A 20,409-nucleotide genomic window follows, 5' to 3' on the forward strand; every position below is an offset into this window, starting at 1 on the left:
TTATGACTTCAAAGTACGCTCTTTCGTGGGAGAATGGGACTACACACAAAAAGGAATAAATATTATGCACAATTATGACTATCTTTTATTTACAAATGAATAACATTTATGCATAAAAACAGAAAAGTGTGTAAAACTTATTCTTTTTATGCGTCAAATTTTACTCCTTTTGTGGGTAGTCCCATTCTCCCGGAAAAGAGTGTATTTCTGCCCAAAAGAGCATACTCTCAGCTGTGCGTCTACTTCGCACGTAAGATTATCCTCAAAAACACCTGGCAACATCCGAGTGGAGACTCTTGTGACGACATTTCTCGGATGTTATAGATGTAATAAGGTCCTTCAGAGGTCCGAACATTGACTCGGATCACTACATGCTAGTTGCAAAAATTCGGGCGCGACTTTCCAGCGTCACAAATTCACGAAACAACAGAACGATGCGTTTCAATATCCAACGCTTGTCAGGAGTTGCTGAACAGTGCCACCAGAAGCTGGACGAGCGGAAAGGAGATGCCACCAAATCTGTCGACTTCTACAGATTGTGGGAAAATATCCACAAAGCTGTGACTACAACAGCGCTGGTTGGTTTGATGAAGAGTGCCAGCGAGTGATAGACGAGAAAAATGTTGCTAGGAATCGAATGCTAGTGGCTCGCACTCGTTACAACAGAGAGCGGTACAGTGTAGCAAGGGCAGAAGAGAAACGCATCCATCGCAGAAAAAAAGACAACGGAGAGTACAACTTGCAGGCTTACCATCTGTTCATTGATTTCAAAGCAGCGTACGATTCATGGTGGCAGGTAGAGATAAAGAAAGACCTAAAGGTGTTGGTGCAGAGTTAGTGCTAGATGGAGATGTGTTTGAAGTTGTTGAAGAATTTACTGATTATGGATCGATCAGTTTTATTTCATTATTGACGAGTTTTATTTCCCGGACGTTTCGATTGTGTCCTTTTCAAGACGACAACAACAAAATATTTTCCTTGTTCGTGTCGAAACGTCGGTAAATAAAAAACTCGTTGTAATAAGTGCAAGACTGAGTAGCTGCTTCAATGAATGAAAGTTGTTGACAACGAGTTTTCTCCCTATTATTGCTACCTTAGGTCCCGCAACATGCAGACGGGAACGAAATTTCTATACAAAACTCTGATTCACGGGGATTGTGTCTTTTTCAAGACGACAAACAACAAAAATATTTTCCCCTTGAAAAAGACACAATCCCCGTGTCGAAACGTCGGGTAAATAAAAAAAACTCGTTGTAATAAGTGCAAGACTGAGTAGCCGTTCAATGAATGAAAGTTGTTGAAGAATTTGTTTACTTTGGAACGCTTGTGACATATGACAATTACGTCTCCCTTGAAGTGAAAAAACGTATTGCTGCTGTGAATAGGGCCTTAGGTCCCGCAACATGCAGACGGGAACGAAATTTGCTCTATACAAAACTCTGATTCTACCAGTGGCCCTTTATGGACATGAAGCATGGACGTTAAAGGAGGCGGACCGGAGAGCTTTTGGGGTATTCAAGCGAAAAGTGCTGCGTACAATACTCGGAGGGAAACTAGAAAATGCTGTGTGGCGCAGACGCATGAATCATGAGCTGTATCACGTATACAAAGAAGAAAATATTGTGAACCGTATAAAATACGGCAGACTTCAGTGGGTTGGTCACTTAGTGCGAATGTCGGAAGAAATAACAGCGAAAACATTATACAACAGAGAAACAGATAGAGGCTGGCGACTTCGTGGAAGGCCACGAACACGCTGGCTGCACGCGGTGGAATCGGGCATGGGGACCCTAAACGTTCGTGTAAACTGGAGGAACATTGCCCAAGACCGACAATTATGGAACTCTACAATACGCCAGGCATTATTGGTGTATCGACGCTGTAGCCAACCAAGTATCCAGGTAAGTAACCCGTTCTGTCAAACAACATTTTCGACCGTTAATACGTTCGGCCTTTTCTTTTTTTTTTGTCTTTATTATCGAGACTTTCAGCCCGAGACTGGCTCGTCTCGTGAAGGCCTTTTCTGCCAAACGGCCATTTCGGTCAAACGGCTTTTTTACCCAAATGACCAGTTCGGTCCAACGACTTTGGCCATATGTCCCGGGTCATTTGAGGGTATATTCCTTTCGGTCAAATGGAATTCGGTTAGACGACTTTCGGTCAAACGTGCTATAAAAAAAATCACAAATTCCAACTAACGAGATCACACGTCCATTGGTACTCCCGCCTGCTTCACCGGATTTAAAAAAATATGTTTTTTTTTAAATCAGAGGAATCGCCGAATGTGGAGTTAATTTTAATAATTGGAACACCACATATGACTGTCAATTAATTTCCCGATTTCGTTGATATTAATGTGACTATTAGTTGGGGTTCGAGTTAGGCCAACTTCAGCGGTTTCTAAGCTATTGAATATTTGCGTAACATAATAAGCTTTCTTTAGCCTTTGATCGCATATTTGTAAGAATTTAAATGTTTCTCAATTATAAATTAAGCTTATGATACGTCCTCAAATTGTTAGTTCTTTAAGCAAACTAAATGAAATCTGAAAGTTTGATCGAAAAACTCGAAAAATATGTAGGCCGTATTCCTCGTACCGAATATATTGCTGGAAACTTAGTATTTTTAGGCACTTTCCAAATACTGACTTGGTATGTCCCACAAAATTGGACTATCGTTACAAAGAGATCAAGAAATATCGAAAACAGTATGAAAGCAGTGACAAGATAAAAAAAATCCCATTTCACATATCAGATTTTCCCATTAATCTAAAAGAAGTTATTTGATATTAACATTACAGTAGCCCAATTTTCCACAGAAAAAAACTTGTCAAAGTGAATACTGAATTTCAAAATAATTAAACAAAATATATGTTTTTCATTAAAAAAAAAACTTCAAAAATCCGAAAACAAAATGATGAAAATTTCTTAAAAAGATAAACTCCTTTCAAAATGGAATATGTCGGTTAGGGTGGCTCAAAAAACACTTTTACAAATTTTTTGATGGGCCGCCCTCTTATTCGGTTCTATTTGGTGCCCTGATGCTCTGGACAAAATTTCAGCCAAATCGGTCAACGTTTGGGCGGTGCTAAACTCATTGGAAGTTTATATGGAAAAATGTATGCAGAAACATCCCAAAACAGCGATTTGCAGTTGGACGGCACAATTCACGATCAAGAACCATGATACTCATTCAGTTCTTGTAGAATTAAATACAGAATGTTATGCTGAAAACCGCGAGAAGATTAGAGTTTATTAGGCAAAGATATTAGCATTTTACTGAGTGTAGTAGGGTGAATTTATTTCTTTTCAAAGGTAAAAACGAAATTTGCTCAAACCCCACTTCAGAGAAATGCTAATAACCAGGGCAAACTCTAATCTTCTCGCATTTCTGCATAACATTCTGTAAGATCTGAATGAGTATCACTTCAATTGTGCCGTCAACTACACTGTTTTGGATGTTTCTGCATTTCAATGCATTTACCAGAGCATCAATGAACAAATCAAAATGAAAAAAGTTTTTCCCATACTAATTTTAGCCACCCTAATGTTGGTGTTATTGATTTATGGGTTATATTTTTTAAAAGAAGCCGTGAAATTATTCAGACCATTGCAATAAAACGGGAATGTAAAATAAACATTAAACACTAATAAAACTACGTACTAAAATGAAAAGTGGAAAGAATCCTCTTTGTTTTTAGTTTTATCAATTTTTGATTATTTTTTTCCATCAACTTTAATAAAAATTAAAACTCGAAACATTAAATATGCAAGAAATCAGCTCTATCGTAGGATTATTTTGATGAAATACGACGATTCAGTTAATTTTATTTACACTTCTAGAGAAAAATATTAACAGTCCCAATTCGTTTTGTTCCGAATAAAGAACTTAGTTTTCTTGAATAACAACAATAAAATTCCTCTTAAAAACAACAATTTTCCATAAAAAAAATGGACATTGCCAATAAAGATTTTAGGGTATAAGCAAAAAATAAATTAAAAAATTCCATAAATAATGCAAAATTTCCAGAAACATTTTTTTCAAGATTTTCTCACGGTATAAGGGGGAAAGACGGCTTTGGCTGGTTTTGTTCTATTATTGTCAGGGGGGTTTTCTATGACTGAATATGCTCAAATTTGGCCTAAACATTCTTTGCATATCAAAGTATGGCTAAATTTCATAAAATTCGGTCGACAAAAGCATTTAATTCATATAGGTATGACCCCTTCTTTAGAAGCGTTTATCGTTCATGGAAAATTTAATAACTTTTATTGCTTTTTCGTATTTTTTGAGGAATTTTTTTTTGGAAAAATAAATAATTATTTTGTGGAAAATTTTGTAATTGTTTATTGCTTATATTGATTTACTTATGAACATTTTGAATATTTTTCAATGGAGCTTTTAGATTTCTTTATGAAAAATTCTTCTTTTATAATTGCGATTTTTGCTTTTAGAAGTGTGAATATATTTTTGATTATTGGAAAATTCTTTATTGTTTATGAAAATTTTGCATATTTTATGGAAACATTATATTTATTTGCTATTTATACCCTAATTTCTTTATTGTCAATTTCTTGATTTTTCATGGAATATTTCCGATTCTTTATGGAAATTTTATTTTGCTGCTTTCTTGAAATGCCTCTCCTCTCGTCAGCTAGCCATTTCAGGTCAAAACTTTGAATGGCCATACTTGTAGAGATTTAGGTTCATTGAGTTATTTTCAAGAGAAATTTGAGGTTATTCCATCGGTTGCAAAACGCTTGCATAATTCTTTTATCAAACTTCAATCTTCCGGAAACACCTCGATTTGTTTACATTTGCGACTTCGGGCTTTGTGAAACAACAGTGTCGAGTTCTGATGCAAATATTATAAGTCTATTTCCAATACCATTTTCATTTTCAAAATTTCGGTAAAAGAGATCAATCTGATTGCTATATTCTTTTCACTTATATAGGGTAACTATCTATTCTTGTTCCTTCGTAATCAACTTTCAGTCACCTCATATTGTTCTTCTATAATCAACGTTCTTACCTTATCACGACAAATGTTTTCCAATAAGTTTTCCTCACTGTGCTAAAACTATTGACAAATACTCAATACAAACATAAATTGTGTGCCATGTAATATAATACAAATGAGTAATTAAAATTAGTAAACCATAAAATGTAAATTTATAATCTTAAATTATTTGACTTGAACAGAAGCAATTAGGCTCTTTATTTTGCCCAATACAATGTCATTAACAGCAATTTGGTATGATTTTTGTCTTACTTCCCATTCACATGGGACCAACTTGCGGAAAGCGACACCGTACTGGTAAAAAGAGCCTATTAATAGACCGATGGTAATTAGCGGAATGAATTATCTAGATTTCAAAATATTGTCATCAAAGAAATGGTGATATTTTGAGGACTTCCGTATAAACATCTTCAAGTCAATTGTTTTTACGAACCATCATTGATCTATTCCGTAATCATTATTCGAATCATATCCGACCAACATTATTCCACAATGTACGATAGGCGTCGATTTCTTGGGACAATCACGTACCGAATAAGCATCACAACTAATTCTCGTCTCTCCGTACAATAAATATAATGCTGTGAGCGACACACCGCGTGGGGGGTAAAATACCTAGCAAAACTGTGGGACAGAAACAGAATAACCAAAGCTCGCTCGTTACAAAAATCTGCTGCTAGAAGCTCCGTATAATAAGGAATGAAACTGCAACTTGTTAGGGTAAAATCGACGTATTTAGACATTTACAGTAGCCTGAGTTTTGCATTAAATTAGAATCGAATAGGTAGAGTTTGAATATTTGGCAAATAGTTTTTTTTTATTTTATCTCATTCTCAAATTGTCAGATTTGCAATTGTAAAAAGGAACAATTTTTGCTCTAATATGCGTGGCTGCGGCATACAGGCTGTGCAAGCAAAATGAAATGTTCTACATCAAAAATATTGTTTTTTTTTTGTATTATATATATAAATGTGAAGAATATATATTTTAAATTTGATTTAAATATGATATGAAGGAGGAAAGTAAATGGCAACGCAAAAGGGAACCAGAAGAAATAAAGACGTTGAAATTCGTAGGTTTTTTTTTATTAGGGGAATGATGGTGAAGTTCAAAAAGTTGTAGTAAAGAAAATAAAACAAAAAATCTATCGATATCCGACAACAAAAAACTAAATTATATGGGCAGATGAGAAGGAGAGTAATAATAATGATAAAAAGGGTAAAAATCATAAATAAATCGAAATCGGAACAAAGGGTTTTCGAGAAGTATTGGAAGTTGAAAGAATTGTGCTATATTTATAACGTTTGATATAGTTCGGTCCTTTAGCTTTTCGATTACAAATTGGCTAAACTAGTTTATAAATATTTAGAAAACTCATAAATGAAAAAGGAATGCAATCAAACTGTGCAGTAAAAATTAATATCTAGGTAATTTAAAAACGGAAATGAAAAGTTCTAGGAGGTTGCGTTTTGGTTAGAAAGTGGCTTTCTACGATATCATGTTCGATTTGATTCTGCTTTTCATTTGCATTTTGTTGGTTTGTTTCTCTCAGTGGATCTCATCGATATAGACGATGCGAAAAATCCAATCGACAGTTTCGAAGCAATTTGATTTTTGGAACTACGCGTCCGCGTTTCGTTTCATGGGCGTTTCTCTCTGATTTATTTTGGTTTGGGGTATCAATTCGATTAATTTGGTAGGGTGCATTTTCGTCCATTACTTGCAATAGAGCCAACGCTTCCTATGAAATGGAAGTTGTCTAGAGGGTGATGCGGATTTTGGTTCAATCTGGAGACGTCATTGGATCGACTGATGTTAGTGCTTATGATTTTAAAATTGTGAGTTCAACGGAAATACCGGGGTGTTCAAACGTTTATCAAAATGATTTGCGGGGAATTTCGAACGATTTAAATTGATAGCATATAATGGTGATGGAGAAATTTATTTTCCAGCCAAAAATATGTGATTAAAATGGCCTAACAGTGCTAGAAGCAAATTGGCAAGGCCCCAGGTTCAATTTTGCTTATTCGGGACAAGCGATGTAGAAGAGGGATCAAATTATATGAAAACTCATAAACTTCGAGAAAAAATGCACTCTATTAGTAACAAGAGGGACAGGACATGAAACAGGAGCGTGAAGGGTTTGAAAACACAGGAGTCAACATAATTAGTGGTGTCCTCTGCAATTATCCATCCATCAGGATATGTTTTCTTGCTTTGAAAAGTATAACAACTACATGGTTCGGAACTTAACTGATGTGATTGTTTCTTGAGGTGGCAAGCATGCACTTTAAATTGTTATTTTTTTAACGAAGGAAACTCAACAGAAAGCAAAATCAACACAACGAAACAAAGTCAAACCAACTGAAATCAACACTAAAAATGCTTGATAACGAAGAGATTTATGGAGTACGAATTGATAAATCATCAAACTTATTTTGATGTTATTTCAACATATTCTTCTTGGTATTTGTTTAGTTCAAATAACAGTATTTGTTGCTCGTTTTTCTTGTAAAGCCTGTTGTAATTTCTGCCTAGCATTCAAAGCCTTCCGCTATTCGTTAATTAGAGAGAACTAGCTAATTTTTATCCACCATGGATCAATAAGTACAGAATGACAAGCCACAAAAATTAGCCGAGATACATGCCGCCAAGAAACCAATGCCTTATCGAAATACATGTTTAATTGCTTTGATCAAATCAAATAATTGAAGAAAAGGAAATCATAATTCGTATGCGCGCGAAATCGATATGCGAAAAGTATTCATAGATAAACAATCAACACAATGGTTTCAATTTGTTGCTCTAGTGAATTTGGTCAACACAATTGAAGTACTGTGAGTCTGGTCTGTAAGATTTCCGGATATTATAGACTGTAATCAAATAATTTGGGTGAACTTTTTTTATTGTTTTGATTTGTCTGTTCTTGTTTTCCACTTCCTGCCGCCACAACGCACGTACAGTAGGTTTCGATATGATGGAATGGAAGAAGCATCTGTTCGGGCGTCTCTGGCCCCAGAATGCATTGTACATCGAGTGGGGGAGTAAGTTTACTTTCTGGGTAGGCTTTTCTTTATCTGATGAAATAAATCAAAATAAATTTGCTGATTTTTTTGGTTTCGATTGTAGAGTGGTGAAAAAGCGGTGTTTATTCAATATCCCATTTTATGTGTCTAGAAATTAAATTAGTTTTCCTATTCTATGGTCGAAGAGAAAATGTTTACAGAAAAAGAATGGCTTCCAGAGATTTTGAAGAATTCGTCTGGTAAAAAGACAGTTAAATGCAAACGGTATTCAAACAATTTTCTACAATGCTCATAGGCAAAATCCCTCTGGAAGCCTTGGCTAAAGAGCTTTTCAGAACATTCTCTGTGCCCTTAGTTCTTGTGCTCTAAACCATAATATATTTTAAAGAAGCGTGAGCTTGAGAAAATTTTAGACATGCGATACTCTGTTCTATCCAATATGTATTGATTAACAAACAACCTTCTTCGCAATTGTCTCATAATGTGTGGCTCACATTACTTCATTCAATCGGGCTCACGAAATCCCTTTATTCCGAAGTATAAAACTCTTTGTTTTAAGCTAATTCCAAGAAAAGTTTATTAGACTCCTACTGAATGTTTTCCTAATAAAATACTCAAAGTTTCCTTAATAAAATAATGTTTTGTTGGTATGTTTTATTTTTTTTAACATACGAGAACTCATAACTGCGTATAAAGTCCAACATTGGCGAAAAAGTACATGCGAGTTCCTGAGAGTTATTGATAGTTATTTTAAGTGACCTTTCCAAACTCTTGCAGGACGCTTCCCATCAAAAAATTGGAAAAATTAATATTTTTGATAAAAGCTTTCAGTTAATTGTAGAAATATTTGTTGGTAGTGTCCAAGAATCCTATGGCTGAATACTTCCATAGCTCATACAGAAAAAAATAATCAATTTGTTTCAAGGATCAAACTTTTCGGAATGCAATATTTTTCCACCTCGCATTTGCAAGGGCACCACTACCAATACTGAAGGTACGAGCAGCTGTCATATTTTTATTCTATGCTGCTGCGATGCAGATAACCAAAATAAAAAGATGACAGTTATTCGTTGCTTCTATGTTGAGATTCGTTCCTCTGAAAATGCGAGGCAAAATATATTTGGATTGTGGACAGTTTCACCTTAGGTTTCACATAATTCAAGCAAAACTTTTAAATGGCTTTTAAATTTTTTCTTCAAGTAATACCTGCTTTCTAACACTTGCTCTCAGCTTTAAAGAAAACCGCGTTAGACATTGTTTTGAACTGTGGAAAAAGTTTTGGTCATTTGAGCGAGGGTCTATTGGCATAATGAGGCTTTTCTGCTTAATGTCCAACGCAACATTCAACTCCGCAATAACAGATGCGTACAAAGGGATTTGTATAAAGCCTGTCCACGTTAAATTTCGGACACCCATCATCCAACGCGATTTTTAAACATTTTTACCAACCACTGAGACGAACTATTTACATGACAGCTCAATCTCTTCGCCTAACCGCTACTTTCAGCATGTTTTAGCTCTCGTCCAAATTGATGAAATGGCGACAAATGAATTGAACATTATCTGACTGTCCGAAATTTAACGTGGACAGGCTTTATACCTAATAGACGATTGTTTTTAAAAGAAGAATCAATTCTCAATCCTCTCTACTCATTACTCTCACTTTCTCTGATCACTTGTCAACTACCATGCGAGAAGTAAGAAGAAAGTAAAAGAAATAAGGACTAAAAATTGTTAATTTTCACTTCCCATTCTCATCTCTCACTGTGAGAAACAAGAAAAGATGCAGAATGAAAAGTACGAAAAATGCGAAATTCTCACTTCTCACTTCTCATTCTCATTTCTCAACATATTTCAAGTCTCACTTCTCACATCTCACATTTTATTTCCCCCTTCTCATTTCATGTTTCTCATCTTCACAGTGAGAAGAGAGTGAGTAAAATAATAAGTGAGTCGTCTTACGTATCGCTTCTCAGAAGAAGAAATATGAATTGAGAAATGAGTAGCTCTCACTTCATTTTTTACTCGTTATTTGTTACTTATCATTATCAGAAATGAATAGTGATTCATGAGAAATAAGAAGTAGGATGTGAGACGATAGGATTATTTTCTGCCAAACGACCTGTTTGTTCGAATGGTTTTCTTGCAACTCAAACAACTTTCACGGCCGTATGACATTTGGCACAAAGACCATTTGGCATAATTTGCTGGGTACCTCGAGGCCATTTGGCATATTTGTTGGGTACCTCGAGGTCATTTGGCATAACGATCATTTGGCATAATGATTTTTTGACATAATCGTTGAAAATATGTATCAAATACCATCTGTCATACCGACCATTTGGCACAATGCTCTGAACAAAAAAAAATTATTCGTATGAATATATGATTTCCATTTTGAGAATTATGTATCTACCCGGAATAAGGTAAGCGAGTAGATGACTCCTCCTGAATGAACGCATTCGCCCAAAATAAGCCAAAAGAATAGATGACCTCTTTTTTAAAAATACGCATTTGGCCAGAATAAGACGAAAGAGTAGATGACTCCTTCTTTCAAAGTATGCATTTGCCCGGAAAAAAGCAATAGATAAGATGACTCCTTCTTCAAAAGTACGCATTGGCCCGTAATAAGGCAAAAGCGTAGACGACTACTTCTTCAAAAGTACGCATTTGCTAGGGGTGAGGCAAAAGAGTAGATGACTCCTTCTTTGAAAGTAGGGGAATTGTGGGTAAAAAAGGTGATTATCTGACAGAATGTTAACCCACTTTGAATTAGCTTTCGATTTCTTGTATTTCTAGCCTTTTTTTAACTGGTGAAGATGCATAACAGTCGAAAAAAAAATGTGTATAAGCTGTTTCGACAATAATTTGTTGATTTTCAGTATATAATTCATCTCTGATCCATAATTGACCATCATTTTGTATATCTTGTGGGAAAATAGTTAACTTTTCTAATTATAAACATCTACATGTAACTCAGCATAATTATGTTACCAATTGGGGTAAGTTCGACACCTGGCTTCGAATCGCAAAATTCCTCTGTTCTACTGATAAGTCGCACAATGTAATTCAAGTATTGGAGAAACGAAGTAATAAGATTCGGATGATATAACTAAGTCAGCGATTGATTCTGCTATATATAATCATCATTGGGCGTGACATGCTAGGGGGTTATATTAAGTCATCAAAGATAATATGCAGATCGAATAACAAAAGCGCTAAAAAATGAGTCATATTTCTAAGGATTTTTGCTCAATGCGTTCTCTAGTGTTGTACTTTCGTGATCCACTTTCAACCCTTGTAACATTAGGCTTATCACCTACGATACTGGTCATTTTCATTTCTTGTCATTACCATACCATACGCATTTAATTTTAAAACGCTGTGATAAACAAATTTTTAAACTAATACAAATTGAAATGTTGATTAATACTAACATTAGTTAGTAAATTTATTATACTTTATATATGTTTCATCCAAACCATTGAAGAAACTAGAGAAAGTATAATACGATGGTTTAAAATATATACAATTTTGTTCACCATCGTCTATGGGTGCTCTCTAAACATGAATATCAAGCATACATATCTAAAGAACTGTTATCAAACATTTTCAATTATGTTGTAACTTCATTTGAAACTGTTTTGATGTTCGATTCCATCCCGACTTGGTGTGTCGGTTTTAACCCTCACATGGTGTCGATCTTACCCGCACCCCAACCGGTTCGGCTTGACAATAGACTGTTCGCGTTTTCATTCGAAACCAAATTCTTTCGAGAAATATTGTCTTGAGACCTCATAGACTATTGCACAAAGAGCCAAATTATGCTTGTATGAAATTTTTAGACCGGAAAATTGCTTCATAGATTGGTAGCTTAAGGTGTCTGTTTTACCCACTTTTCCCCTACGCATTTGCCCGGAAAAAGGTGAAAGAGTAAATGACCCCTTCTTCAAAAGTACGCCTTTTTCCATAAAAAGGCAAAAGACTAGATGACCCATTCTTCAAAAGAACGCATTCGTCAAGTAAAGTCGTTTCTTTTCTACGCATACGATCAGAATAAGACAAATGAGCAAATGATTCTATCCTTTAAAGCACACGAAATCTTCTTATATCGAGAAATCATGCATGAATGAGTAGATCATTTCTCCATTCGAAGCACGCATTTGAAAAAAAAAATACATTTTTCTGGTATAAGGCAAAATAGTACATTATTTCTTCATTTGAATCCTTTTAAATTAAAATTTACCCGGGAACGCAAATCACTCCTTAAAACACGCATATGCCCAGAATAAGGCAATAATACAGATGACTCTTGTAAAACGAGCTTCTGCCTAGAGTTTTTTTATAAATGTATTAATTTTTATGCCAAATGATCATTATGCCAAATGGCCCAAAAATCATTATGAATATTTTTCTTGATTATGCCAAATGGTTTCTATGCCGAATGGTCCCTGGCTATTTAACGCGTAATGCCAAATGGCATTATGCCAAACGGGGTTATAACAAACAGGTCAAATGACCTGTTCGGGCAAAGGATTGTGTTTGTCATATATGTCCCTTCTGCCAAATAACAATTTCCCACATGTCCCTTTCGGTTATCGTCATTTTTGGTCAAGTGACACTTGCGTTCATATAATCCGGTCGGCCAAATGACATGTTCAGGCTTTATAACTTGTTCGGCCTTAAATAGAACATATTAGGCAAGTGCCATCTGACAAAAAAGAGATCCACCATATTGGGCAGAAACTCATACTATCGACATTTGAAAAGGGTTTATTGCGAAATTTCCCAAAACGATAACATAAGCAAATCTGATTCCAAATATTTTTATCAGATACTTGTTAAATATTTTAGATGTCTATTTCATTCTGGATTACTATATTTACAATAAGTGTTGTTTCCAGAGCATATATTGGCCTGGGATTATTTCAGATATCAAAATCACTTTGCATTCTATTTCGATTACCAGATTATTTTCAATGTTTTGGAATATTCATAAAGAACGGTTACCTTCACTACATTCTTGTATACGTCAATGACAACGTTCTGGCCGATGATACCTTTTTTGCGATATTCACAAAAAATTCCCATGAGCCAAATCGGCCAAACGTTTCAATGATGTGGTTTCTTCTGAGAACTTGTTTGTCAGTTCATTTTGATTAATTTAGCTAAAAACCAATACCCTAATATGACGATATATTTTTTAATTTTGAAATTAAATTTCTTAATAATTAGTAAACATTGAAAACTGTAACTTGATCGGGGTTGCCAAGTTTTCCACACGTTCATTGTTTATTATCATTCGCAATCAAGAATAATCGTAAAATAATTACATTGTAGTGGAAATCTAGTTAGAAAAAGTTAATTCCAGACAAGCACCTTAAGGGCACTCCTTTCGGAATCCAAATTTCAAAGTACCGTCAACTGGGGGGAAGATGATCATTGAGGTGAAGATGATCATTTGATGTGTCAGTCAAAAGTGCCAATTTTTTTTATGAAACGGTAGTCAACAATATTCTTCGTTCGGTAGAAAGCCGAGTTTTTCGATTATAATCATGAAAATGTATTTTGTGGAAGAAAGAGAGAGATAGTCATAAATGACGCTATTTTCGTTTCAAATATTGACTTCGTAGACTTCTTTACGTAGTAAATTCAACATTCATACAAATAACCTAGTGTATTTTGACTACTAGGTCATAAAGATTTTAGTAGAGCTGTCTTGATCAACTTCACCCCAAACCAGATTACTCAAAAATTGTGTGATAATTTAATTTATTTTAATAAATGCGAATGCATTTCAGAAAACTAAAGTTGTTTATTATTGCAACGTATAGCAGTACATGTTTTGAAAATATTTGTTTCGATTTAAAATGTAAACACACATTGTTATTGTATGTTTTGTCTTAAAAATGATCATCTTCCCCCCAGTTGACGGTACTTGGGTTTAATAAAAATGACAGTTGTGCGTCGTTTCTGTATCGAATGAAAACGCGAGTACTTTGAAAATTGGATTCCGTGAGGATTGTCCTTAATCAGCATAAAATCGTGAATTCACGACGTTGTTACCTGGACATAGTAGTGGTAAAATCATCGTCAACAGACGGACTTCGATCTTAGCTTTTTATGCAATTTCGTTGCTCTTTTCCTCAATGTTTTCTTCATTAAACTTGTGACTTGTGTAGAGAATATGACAATTTTAGGGAATAATTTTTGGGTGGCGCATTTTAGGCCCTTTCGTTCATTTGAGATAAAAATACACCATTTTGGAGTAAAATCGTTTTCTAGACATATATTTGGTCTTTTATAATTTTTTTGGACCATATAATAACCGATATGTAATACTACTGATAAACACTTCAAAAAATCTTTTATAAAATCATCCTTAAATTCAAAGGTTTGCATAGGGAGCTCATATTGACCATATTTGCCCTAGTAGATATTTTTTTGAAGAACCTCCACTAGGTCAGAAGTACAACTTCATTTGTCCCTTGCCCTACAAAGGGGTAGTCATTGTCAAATACCATTTGGACGAATATCACGTTAGGCCGAAAGTCATCCAGCCGAATTTCATTTGACCGAATTGGACGTTTGGCCAAAACGCTTATTTAGTCGAAAACTGGTTTGGCCGAAAGGGACATTAGGCATAATTGATCATTTGACCGAAAAATTCATTTATAGGTCATTTGTCAGAAAGGGCTATCTGACCGAAATGTCGTTTGACCGAACATGTAGCCAGTGAACAGATCTATTGGCTTTAGCTTTAGTCGTTTAGCTGACCAGTTCGTTTGGCTGAAAAAGTCCTTTGGCCAAAAAATATTCTTTAGGCGAATAGGCCATTTAACTGAATTTGGTCGAAATTGCTGAAAAGGCCATTTGACAGAAAGGACCATTCGGCCGAAAATGTCATTCGACTGAAAATGTCGTTTGGCCAGCCAGTCATATGGCAGAACAGGTCATATAGCAGAACAAGTCATATGGCCGAACAGGTCATTTAGCTGAATAAGTCATTTGGTCGAATATGTCATTTGACCGAAAAAGCCGATTGGCAGACTATATCCATTTGGCTGAAAATGTAGTTTACCCGACTAGGTAGTTTCTGCCAAACGACATTTTCAGCCAAATAACCCATTCGGCAAAGACTTTTTCGGCTTAATGACCTAATCGGCCAAAAGACATCTTCGGCCGTATGACCTGTTCAGCCAAACAACATTTTCGGCCAACTAACTTTCGGCCATATGAAATTCGGTCTAATGCTTTGTTGGGCTGGTGATTTTAGGTCGAATGAGTTTCGGTTAAACGGCCCTGCTCCTTCAAGTGAACTTATGCTATTAAAGAAGAGGTCATCTATTGGTTTGTCTTATTCTGGTCATAATCGTACTTCAAATGATTGACGAAAGCATGAACAAAAGCCAGATCAACTTCGAACATTCTGGCCATTTCAGTTAACTCAAGTCACAAGTTTAGTAAACTGTTTTTACATGATGGCAATCTTTAGAGGGTGTTTTTTACTTAGTCGTCTATGTAAAGAAAAACAAATAAGTAAGTAACAAAAAAGGAAATTTAAAAATACTCAACGCTAGGTTTTTTTTTCTTCCGTATATTATAACGCACGAAAATTGGCAGAGCATGAATAATTTCCCGAAGGACCGTTTCTGGGACATTTGGGGGTCACAGAAAACTTTCACTATTGATTGCATCCACAATTCGCCAGAATGAATGGTTACGAAAAAATCGCGAAGCTCTGGGATTAACTTTTAGAATTGGCCAACTTTACGGAAGTTCCGGATCTTCCAGAGGGCTTTCCGATGACCGCCCAAGGGATAAATTTGCCCAGAAATGGCATATACAAGATAGCAAATACAGTTGGGATCATCAGAGCACATATTAGCAAGCAATTTTATGTTTCATAACACGAAACTCCAAAATTTGCTGCCAAATTGAGAAGCTCAAACAGTACCTCTTTAGTACAGGTTCCCCGGGGACTATAGAGGTCAATTTGAATGAATCACCCCATGGGCTTGTTCTAGGAACCTACAACTTTCGTTTGGTGCCTATAGATCGAAAATCGGTTGAATGTTTGTGATCGTGATGAAATCTTGAGTCCAAATGGACCCCAATGCACAATGTGTAACTTTTTTCTAATCGTCTTCAGAGGTCAGAAGGTTTTACTGAGCTCTGAATTGTCTTAAACATTATTTGCATTTTTTAAATGTAGTTATGGAATTGCAATCCATCCCATCATTTGAACTTCAGAGCGAAGATGCTGATGAAATTACGGGATATGGAGCTCAGATAGTAAACAAAGTGCAACGTTCACCGTGAACGGGTGAATATTTTTTCAACCAAATGCTATTCGTTGGCAATCAGGATCATGATCCAATGCTCGAATTAAAATATCTTTTCAGAGCGCTCTTCGACCAGGTATAATATCTTTGCCCAAGCAATAAAAATTACCCGTCTTAGAAGATCTGTATAAACTAGAAACAATGTAAATATGAAAATATAAACAGTAACGCACCTCGCGGTGGCCGAAATTCAGAAAATGACTTACTTTTAATCTTTATAAGCTGAAGAGAAAGTTAGAAACAATTGCTTATATAATCAGAATATCCTCGACAGAGTTATGCATTAACATAGATCACAATTGAGGGGGTAGAAACAAAATATTATACAAATAATTCTTTGTTAACATAACCTCGACCTAACAATGAAAACTTTTTGCACTTCCGGATAAAACGGATGATTAAAAAGCCTACTTTTACACATTATAGCAATGAGTGTGATAATCGCCAAATAAGTTTTATTTTATTCAAACTTATTTGGGTGCACTAATAGTAAAACAATCGTGGGGCTTCATTTTCATGATTTCATTTTGCTCCATTAGCCGAATAGTGTCTTTCAACAAATATATCGAGGGTCCGGGATTTAAAATTTTGAAGAAGCTGGCAGCAAGTAATGGGAATGAATATATTCCCCGAAATGAGTGACCAGTTCCCTCAGTCTAAACCACGATCGGTAACACAAAAAGTATAGAATCTTCGTCCATAGAATAGGTTCACTCTTCTACTCTAACCATCTTTTGCACTAAATTTCCATTCAATCTAACAATCGAAACCAGTCATAATAGGTGTGTGGTTGTGAGTGTCTATTTCAATCAGTATTCAACTTTCGGAATGATAAATCTAGACAGGAAATCTAGACTCAAGATTAAGTAAAATATAAAAAAAAAACTTTCAAATATAAAACCAATCAATTAATATGCCAAAAATAGGAATACAAAATTAAATTAAACAACCAAAGTAAAACAAATTCAGAATGGGGATGTGACGAAATCATAAGGTGGGCGAATGAACAACTGATCAGACATAGGAAATCGAACTGGAAAAAGTAAACCAATGAATAAAGAAGTGACAAATCCAAAATGATCAACGCAAAATAGGATAAAGAAAAGAAAATCTGGTATCAATAGGTACGCCCGTGTACCTTCGTCTAACGTCCTTCGTGTATTTGCCGCCATACTTATTTCGTTGCGCTGCTAATTCTGTGATCTCCGGAATCCAACTGGCAAACACCGCCTAGAGTGGGGTAAAAGGGAGGAAGAGCATTGCCAAGCAGAGAAACATTTGAATATAGTTTTAGGGTTTGCGTGATCTTTGGAGGACATTTTGAGGTTGGTGGTGTCGTATTTGCTAAGAAAATTGCGGAACTGATGATGGATTTTTCACGGCTTGTTTTCTCTATGTGATACGTTTATTGCCATCATCATAAACATCCGGATGAAAGCATCCGCTTGTTTCTTTTTTTTTATTGCTTCTCAAATAATCCGCAACCTGTGTTTTCTTTCTAGTCGATGTCATATTACTAGCAACGTTCGTCGCCGAAAATAATCGATTTTCGAACATTCGAGCTGAACTAATGAACGTAGGTTTCGATCAATTTTGTCAGCTTTCGATCATACTGTATCTTATAATTATTTTATCAACTCTTCCTGTGTGTTAATCAAGTAATTTAACTAACTAGATTAGACTTAAGTGGGTAATTTTCAAGTAATACTTACAAATAACTACTATGATGGACAGAACAAACGATATCGGTAACAAAAAAGTGAAATGATAAAACCTCAACTGAAGCAATAACACATCGAAGGAGACAAAACAAACTCATCGGCAAAAAACGTGGCAGTATCCAAAATCTCCTGAATTCAAAACTCGAGACAAAACAAATTGTCTTCTATGGGTGGATAATATCAAAACGGCCAAAAAACGGAAAAAAGTAGAAATGAAAATGAAACCTACAGGCAAAACATGTTAAGAAAACTGGAAACAACAGAGCATTCATATATATTGTTTTATATTTCTGAGCGTGTGAATTCACCGAGACCAGCACCAATAATATTACTTTGCATGAATCAAGAGATCATTCATCGTGTTGAAGGGATTGGAAGGTGGAGCCTTGAACTTAGTCGACTATCTATTCAAAGAATTAGGAAAATGGAAAGTTATCCACAACCAAATCATTCTCGAACTGGAACGTAGTTTAGTAGATTTTTGCTTTGCAGAAAAGATGTAGGATATTTACATTAGATAACTGATCAGCTGCTAGTGAGAGGTGTGAGTATGTAGTGCGTGTGATTAGAGTGTTTTGGAAGATATGACTTAAATTGAAAAGTATCATGGTTTTGTTTGACTTTGTTCATGTTTACATAAATACATTTTTACAAAAATTCTCATATATGACTGATTTTTTTACTGTGAAACGAGTAATTATTGCACGATGTTAGATTGATGACCTATGTACATCGTATTTACTATTTTTGCTATTATTTTTATGTGACGAATATAAGGAAATTACACAATTATTAAAAATATTTAGATCAGAATTTTTATTAAAATTTTTATCTTAGTTTAGGTTATTTTATATTAGGTATCAAAGGCGACCATATTGTCCATAAAAATATTATTGAAAAAATCTAAGCTTCAAGAAAACTTTTCCTGTTCACATTGCATACAAATGGGGTATTGCTGTAACACCACAATTATCGATAGCATTTTTGAATTCCTATATCATGAGACTCAAAGGTCCAGTATAATTCCAAAAAGAGCAATTTTTATTCTTAGGTTCCGTATCTTACCGATTAGCTGAAGAAAGCCCTTCTTTCTATATTTAAGTTTTTTAACACACATTCATAAATGCAATCGTTTTGCTTCTTCATAGTTTTAAATTATTGCGGAAAAAAGTTCTATTTTTCCTATTTATTTAGTTTTTCAACTCACTTGAAATAAATAATTCAATTTCCATTTGCTTTTGACTTTTATTATTTTTTTTTTAGTTTTAAAGTTCTTTGTTATAGTTTCAAATAGTAGAGTAAGATTATATTAATCAATCTTATCAATTATTATCTGATATTTGCTGATATTTCAATTTGTGTTCTGTTTGTGATTTGCACAACCATAAGGCGCCTCTGGAAGTCAACCGGATAATGGTTGGTGATTTAGAAAACCACAAGACGCATCTGCAAGAGTGCCAGAAAATAGTTTGTGATTTGGAATACCACAAAGTGCGTCTGGAAAACCACCGGAAAAGATTTGTACTTTGAATAATCACAAAGCACGTCTGGAGAACGACCGGAAAACGGTTTGTGGTTAGGAATTCACAAAGTTTGTCTAGAAGAGGTCGTCGGAGAAGGGTCTGTCGTTTAGAAGACCACAAGACGCGTCTGGAAAATCACAGGAAAATGAATTTTGGTTTGGAATGCCACAAAACGTGTCTAGTAGAGGCCGTTTTTTATAAACTTTAAGCACGATTTTCGCAAAAAAAGATTTATTATATGTTTTAATGGACATCCAATGTATATTTTCCACTATTTATCACACAATAATTGATTTTGATGGTAATGATAAAATTAATTTTAAAAAATCTAAAGTATGCTAAACTTTCGATTCAAATTTTCGGATGTTTTCAAATTTTCTATCCAACTTCGAATAAATTTCATTTAATCAAATATCAGATAATCTGAAGCTTAAGTAAGCAGTAAGCCGTTTTCATGGTATAAGATTATGTAAAAAGTGACAATAATAAGTCAATCGGGGGAATGTTTTATCACACACAAACAATCAGGGAATGTTTTATCGTTTTATAAAACTCTAAATTATTAGAAGAAAAATCTATTTAATATTCTAATCCAGCGGGTCTAAACCTGGGGTACATGTACCCCTGAGCAGGATTGGAAAAAATCAAATTTTCAAAAAATCGATGATGATCAAACTCACCCGCGATCTTACTTTTGAATTATCAAGTGATAAAAACTCGCCAGCAATTAAGAATCGTTTGAAAATCGTATCTTGATTTGAAGCACTTACCGTT

The 20,409-nt window shown here is 34.9% G+C and overlaps 1 protein-coding gene across 28 annotated transcripts in view; it reads right to left on the bottom strand.

Annotated features, from left to right (window-relative positions):
* The window catches only part of LOC134224057 (calcium-activated potassium channel slowpoke), a 289,103-nt gene that overhangs the window by 171,385 nt on the left and 97,309 nt on the right, over positions 1 to 20,409 (bottom strand). For 9 of the 28 annotated variants that reach the window (XM_062703461.1, XM_062703403.1, XM_062703489.1 and 6 more), the window contains exon 7: positions 17,530 to 17,621. The exons of the other annotated variants lie outside the window; for them this stretch is intronic. In XM_062703461.1, the coding sequence (XP_062559445.1) occupies positions 17,530 to 17,621 (92 nt within the window). The remainder of the gene's footprint in view (positions 1 to 17,529; positions 17,622 to 20,409) is intronic. 28 annotated transcript variants of the gene reach the window in all.

This window comes from Armigeres subalbatus, chromosome 1, assembly GCF_024139115.2.
Source record: "Armigeres subalbatus isolate Guangzhou_Male chromosome 1, GZ_Asu_2, whole genome shotgun sequence".
Classification (NCBI taxonomy): domain Eukaryota; kingdom Metazoa; phylum Arthropoda; class Insecta; order Diptera; family Culicidae; genus Armigeres; species Armigeres subalbatus.